General features: G+C 53.8%; 2 protein-coding genes across 5 annotated transcripts in view; one reads left to right on the top strand and one right to left on the bottom strand.

Moving 5' to 3' along the window:
- SLC19A1 (solute carrier family 19 member 1) overlaps nt 1-731 on the top strand; it is a 41,512-nt gene extending 40,781 nt beyond the window's left edge. The window contains exon 7 of the transcript XR_002098658.1: nt 20-731. The gene's annotated coding sequence lies outside the window, so the exon portion shown is untranslated. The remainder of the gene's footprint in view (nt 1-19) is intronic.
- Nucleotides 732-1,869: 1,138 nt separating this feature from the next.
- COL18A1 (collagen type XVIII alpha 1 chain) overlaps nt 1,870-6,521 on the bottom strand; it is a 177,921-nt gene continuing 173,269 nt past the window's right edge. For all 4 annotated transcript variants that reach the window (XM_019523230.1, XM_019523232.1, XM_019523228.1 and 1 more), the window contains 5 exons: nt 5,924-5,959; nt 5,292-5,585; nt 3,911-4,108; nt 2,912-3,027; nt 1,870-2,686 (listed from right to left, as the gene is read on the bottom strand). In XM_019523230.1, coding sequence (XP_019378775.1) covers nt 2,473-2,686; nt 2,912-3,027; nt 3,911-4,108; nt 5,292-5,585; nt 5,924-5,959 — 858 coding nt within the window. In that variant the 3' untranslated portion in view covers nt 1,870-2,472. The remainder of the gene's footprint in view (nt 2,687-2,911; nt 3,028-3,910; nt 4,109-5,291; nt 5,586-5,923; nt 5,960-6,521) is intronic.

Here is a 6,521-nt window from a genome sequence, read left to right as displayed (position 1 = left end):
ACCCAAATCCCCCATACAGGTCATAATCCATTATATTCTCTTGTCCTTTTCTGTTCCTAAGTACCTTACAAGTTATTCGTTAATCTGATCACTTAAACTTACCAAACAAATGGCCTCTCCAGCCCAATGCTAAGGAATCAGATGAGGAAACTATATGCAGGTTTGGGAGTAGCCTGTTCCTGCGCTGGTATGAAATCTCCCATTGCTCTTAATTATCCCCTCATGACAAAGGCACAGACTACCCAGGATGTGGCATGTCCCTACCAGAGCACGGACAGCACATATGAAGCCTGGCTTAGCAGGTATCTGACTGGAAGCCATGATGTGTAGGCCTTTTGGGAGCAATTCTTACACTAGCATTAGAAGAACAGCACAGTGCATCCTGCCTGTGTAGACACAGCAAACAGCTGTGTGCGTCTTGAACAACAAAATCAGGCCCTGCAACAGGGCAAGCAAGGCATGTAGCACCAGCTCCAGTACACTTGGATTCTGGATGCTGGAATTAGAGCTCAGATGGGATAGGGAGCAGCACCTGCCCTAGAGACCATGCATCTTCAACTACCAAGACAACTGTGCTCAGGACAGCAGGTAGGGGCTAGGGGAAGGGAACCAGAGCCCCTAGCTATGGGACAAACCACCAGAGAGCAGATTTTGTCTGGATGCTGATAGACTTGGAAACCTCCCCCTTGTGGAACAAGGGGGTGGAATGGATGGAGAAAGGAAAGCATGAAAAAAAAAAAAAAAAAAGACATCCACTCCTTCCAATCAGCAACAGCTGATTTAGGTCTAGGAGGGCTGGAATAAGAGGGGCCCAAGACCAGGAGGCAACTGCTCTGGAAAAGTAAAAAACAGATCCTCCCTCACTCTGCTGCCCAGCTAGCTGCCATGGGAAACTGGACACATGCCGTAAAACTCCCCTCAAGAATCCTAGCAGCTCAGTGTCTAGTAACAGCAATGCACCAAGACACAAAGAGTGCTGGGAATGGTGTGTGGCTCTGTACCTACTGCTAATATGCCCTCACCTCATGGTGAGAACTTTTACCTTCACGACCCTTGGCAAGCTTTTAGGGCACCAGCACGCACAGCCAAGCTCCAGGACCCGAGAACAGAAGCAAAAGCACTTCTGAAATGGTTTGGGTCAGAATGAAATGAGTCAAAGGGGCCTTCAGGGCTGAGACTGAACAGGAATGAGTGGCAAAAGCATTAGGCCAGGACCTTGGCTGATGCGATTTCAGAAAGGCCAGGTCTGCCCAACAGGCCCTAATGTCTGGGCATCCTCCTACACTGGGGAGGGAACAAAGGCTCCTGCCTATCTTCACAATGAAATTATTCTGCCTTGGAAAGAAAGGCCCTGGGTTAAGTCAGTGACAGGGCACCCCTGACAGCTTAGAAATGCCATGGAAGAGGAGCATCTTCTTAACTCACAGCAGGGGCAGAAAGGCTTACAAACTAAGTGGACTCAGCAGAATCCAGGAAGTTGGCGACCCCCATGCAAGTGGAGAGGAACTTGGGCATGCCCAGCCAGGCACTGGTTATTCATACCTAAAGCTGGGCCAAGGAAGTGGGGAATAAGCAACAGGTGAGGCAGTTGGCTTCTTCAGGCAAAGTTGAGGAGAAAGCTAACCTGCAGGCCCAACCCAAGCAGACGGAAGCTCTTGCATGGGGGGCGTGCCTGGTCCTGGTGGTTTCCACCCAGGGACACACAGACACATGCAAGTTGGACATTTGGTTTCATGGGACCTTCTGCACATGCTAAGAGCTGCTGTGTTCACACAACTGCCTCCGCCAGGATGCGCTGCCAGCAACACCAAGGCCCAAGGGTCACCATGAACCAGTCCAACACAGCCTCATTACCAAGGTGCTCTGCTGGTTGCTTCAGCTCCTAACAAGAGAGACCAAGGCCAGAGAGCCCCACAAAGTGGGGAGCTGCAGTGTGAGGAGTGGCTGAGCAGCCACTTTCCAATCAGGCCTCTTATTAGAATGAAGAACATCTTGCTGATTTCCAAAAACTCAATGAAGGGCATTGTTGGTATGCACTCCTGTGGGCAACACCGGGCCCCTCCCTGTAAAGAGCATCCTAAGCAAGGTAACAAATAGGGAAACAAGGGGGAGTTTATGCAAGAATATAAAACTCAAGTGGTTAAATATTAGGGGGATTAAGAAAGAGAAGAAGAGACAAGAACATGGCACATTGACAAACGTGAGGAGTTTGCCATGTCCAGCAAGCCTACCAGGCCACTCCTCTGGCAACCATATCAGCCCGCAGTGCACAAGCCCTGTGTCAGAGTGCGGCTGCTGAGAAGAGACACCACAGTGAGTGCCGGGTTGGCATTTAAAACTATCACAACACTCTTTGGTTTTATATCTGGGAATCGATGCATGAAGGCAGAAGCTGTGCAGGGGAGCTGGCTGCCCCTCCAGCTCTTGACAGATGTGTTCAGGTCCCCTCCTCCCAGCATTTCGTGCCCAGGGTTATTTTTTGGAAGAGGTCATGAAGCTGTTCTCAATGCACAGGACGACAAAGGCATTCTGGCAGCTGCTTGCCTTCTGCTCCAGAAGCTTGCCTGAGCTCAGAGAGGAGGCCTGCCCTGTCACCACGCTGCTGTCAGTCCTCCACGTCTCACAATAGTTCTCGGTCAGGCGACGCCCCTTGGAGTCAGAGCCATGCCACACGCTCTTCTGAGGCCTGAAACACAGTGAAGTGCCATGCTGCTGTATCCACACAGGGCATGGGTGAGGCTGGCATCTTGCGGTGTGTTGTGAGGCCCTTTCACCCACTTGGCACTCCTGACATGTCCAGGCCGCCTGCAGCCGCAGATGTCCAGAGCATGGTGGGGCCCGCCCCCCTGCCAGCTACACTATACATATCTGCCCAGAGCTACAGGCCCAAAGACAGCGCTGTTTTACTTACCAAGTGGAGTCTCTCAGGATATCCTTTCCATTAAAGGAGAGGATGTGAGCACCACCTCGGAGCTGCGCCTCCGTGCCTGAAAACAGGGACTCCCAGTTATTGAACAGCACTTCATCCTGGGGGAGAGAAGCGCCAGTCATCAGCAGTGCAACAATAAAAAAGCTGAGGTATGATTACATCTCTGTGGCCCAGCCCATACCTACTGCAGCAAGGGCTTTGCTTTTCCATCTGTCTGTCCATGCACTTACTGCTTGTCCACTTCAGGCTTGGCACTGATCATGCCAAGGGTTGTACCCATGGGGAAATTAGTCTAGAACCAGAAAGGGTACAAGCACAAGCTGCTCTTTAATAGCTGTCCCTGAAGGCAAACAGCTGATCCAGAATACGTATGGCCTCCCTACATTACTGTATACCGCCCAACAAAGAAGGACTGCCCTTCCCATCAGCTTGTGCACTCAGTCTTGAGCAGTGCCAAATGTAGTATTGCCTATGAAGTTCTGAGCACCCTCATTCCCATGTACCTACACAGACACTTAGCACTGTGCAGGAGATGCCAAGTGTCTGGCCTAATCAGACCCTCCTGCCCAAAGTTACCCGGCTAAGTGAAGGGAGCTGCCCAATGATGGCAGCGGCCAGTTGCTGTAGTCATAAGGGGCAAGAGTTATCACATGTCTGTGCCCATCCCTCACCAACACACGAGCCTTCTGCTTAAAAAAGGCCCACATTCAAACCCTGACTCAGTCCCAGATGAAACGGAGCTGGGCTCCCAGGCAGCGTCCGAACAGGTACACACTGACTTGGCAAAACAGCTCCCATTTTGGCAGGACTGCTGACTGGCCCTAGAGCAGTGCACTGCCTGCCAGCATGGCCAGCCTGAGAGCCTCTGCAGCTCATTCCTCAGGCCACTGCTCCTGGTGTTTTCTCCACTAGTGTTAGCAAACTGAGATACAGGGGCCTGAAGGCTGCCCTCCCTCCACAAAGGCCGAGCCGCATGCCTACCCTGAGGTTGACAATGGGCACCGAGCTCCGGTCAGCCCTGCGCACGATGCTGTACAGGTCCTGCAGCCGGGAGGAGAGGAAGGCTCGGAAGGTGCCTGTCAGTCCGACCTCCCTGGCCTGCTGGAAGCACTGGAAGTCAGCTCCACGGATGCCGCGCATGCTGCCACTCAGGGGGGTGTTCAGAGCCACGAGGTGGAGCTGGAAGAACAACGCAGATGAAGGGGCCCTATAGGTGCTGGCTAACACACTCCAGCTGGAGACCACAGCCCCCATGCCACAGAGACACAGCAGAAGCAGACACTTAGTCCCCTGCTCCCTCATGAGAGCACTCTGCCTCTTCAAGTAATGTGTGCCAGTGGGAGCCAAGTGCAAGCTCCAAATAGAGCAGTCATTTACTGTGAAGCCACTGGCAGCACCCTGTGGGAAGAAAGGACCCACCCAACACCAGCAGCTGTCAGTAGAAGGCAGGAATACCTGGCTTAAGTCACAGACAACAAAGTCCCAGATGCCCACCCCCATCCTTCCCACTACCTCCCACTGCTCAGGCACCAACTAGCAGCCCACTACAGCCACCCCACAGAATGGGGGGTTTCACACGCTGCTTTGGACAGGAGCCTGTAGGAGATCCATCCTGGCTGCCTGCCTCACGGACTGCACAAGCTGGCAGGGACCACAAGTCCATGTGCCAAGCCTGGTGTTAGCAGGCCTGGGAGAGGTGGTGCACACTGGGATGTGGGGTAAGATGCAGGCTAGCTTTAGCCAGTGCCCTTAGCTCCTTAGCTTCTGGGCTGCAAGGTCAGGCTGTTTTATACCCTGGGGGTCCAGTTCCTGCCCTATCATTTCTTTATAACCCAACCTAGATCTCTGACAGTTTGCGGCCAGTGATTTCACCCTAGAACTGCTTGTGTGACACAGTAACAGGCTGGCAGATGGCTGAATATTACCCTTCTGGCCACTGCTGATGCAGGGTCAGGACATTTCTTGGGAACAGGGCCCAGAAAGGTCCTCTGCAGGGTGGCTTGCTGCTGCCTGTGCTGAAGACTCACAGGCAACTGGTAGGGGAGGCACAGGGGGGCACATGCCCCCCCAAGATTGGCCCCCGACTCGGCACCACTCATGGCTGGGGCAGTTTTTTTGCCGCCTGGGACAGTGGCATGTTGGAGTGGGGGGGAGGCACTAAGCTACGGTACAAAAGTATAGGAGTGGATATGGGACTTTTGGCCTGCCCCTGGGCCTACCCACAAATTGTGCCCCCCCCCAGACTCAGGAGGCACCAGTCACCCTTGGCTGAAGTCAGACCCACCCATGAGCAGAAGAGTGCTGGGAGCAACAAGGAGGATCTGACCTCCTTGTGAGGTGCCCAAGCTCAGAAGGTACTCACAGCAGGCTGGAAGTCATGGTGCGTGTGCATGGCAGAGGGGGTGTTCTCTGGCCGGCGGTTTGGATAGAAGTCATGCAGATTCTCCTGCTGGTGCTGTGCTCCCTGGTGTATGGAGGGCTGCTTGGGTAGGCGGTGGTGGTTAGCAATGATGTCATCTCCTCCCCAGGGCCGCACCGTGGTGTAAGTGTTGTAATCGCGGTGCGGGTGCACAGGTACACGCGGCTGTGACCCAGAAGAGGGAGAGCTGCCATGTGCAAAATGGATGCTGGGTGGCTTGTCATACACCTCGTTGTCCTGGGTCAGGAGAAACAGAGACACTCAGCTGGGCTTTCTTTCTGGGCACAGGGAGCAATCCATGCCTCTAACAGATGGCTCTGTGGACCTGGGGCATAATCCAGGACCCTGACTGCACAGCCACTAGGGGCTTCTGTGGCTGATGCAAAGCCAAGCTGGCTCTGCATATGCTCACTCCAGGGCTGGCAAACGTACGCTGGTTGCCGACTGCCCAGGTGCCACACTATGCCAAGGCAGCTGTACTGCTTCCAGGGGTTTGGGTAACCCTGCAGGCCCTGGGCTGGGCTTTGCTGTGCTGTGGAGATGTACTCTAGGAGGAGGGGAAAGGGTTCACTTACCAGTGCAGTGCTGGAGATCACAGTGCGATCTTCAAGCTGAAACAAAGTAAGGCCAGTCACACTAGAGCACAAACACTGAGAACAGACCCATGGCAGGTGATGTGCTCCAGCTCCCCTCAGACCAGACATTTCCCCACCCCTGAACTTCAAGTCCACCTGGCTAAGCCCAGACTTTACTTCAGGTATGGCAGGTGTCTCAGAGATCTCAATGGGGCCACTTGTGTGAAAGTGCATGTGTATGAAGTGTGTGTGTGGAGGGGGCGGGGGGTGGAGAAAGGTTCCCTGAGCCAGAAGACAGACAAGGCAGAAACTGAAAACACCAACTCAGCAGGCAGCATGTGGGCCAAGGAACAAACCCATGCAGGGTGAAAGCAGGGATCCTGAACTGATCTGACTGAGAAAAGCCTTGCTGAGACGTATCCTAAATACTGGATTCACCTCATGGACTAATTCCACGGCAGATCCTGGGAGTGGGAGCAGGAGGCTTCCTTCCTGCCAACTACTTCATCAAGTGGCACCTCAATTCTGTTCCTAATCCACCTTGCCCTCACATGCTAGAACAGTGGCTCCCAACCTTGGGTCATGGGGGGGGGGGGGG

Source organism: Gavialis gangeticus, unplaced genomic scaffold, assembly GCF_001723915.1.
Source record: "Gavialis gangeticus isolate Ggan-Ray unplaced genomic scaffold, GavGan_comp1, whole genome shotgun sequence".
Taxonomy (NCBI): Eukaryota; Metazoa; Chordata; order Crocodylia; family Gavialidae; genus Gavialis; species Gavialis gangeticus.
Note: the sequence above shows the minus strand (reverse complement) of the source record. Positions and strands in the feature narration are given on the sequence as shown.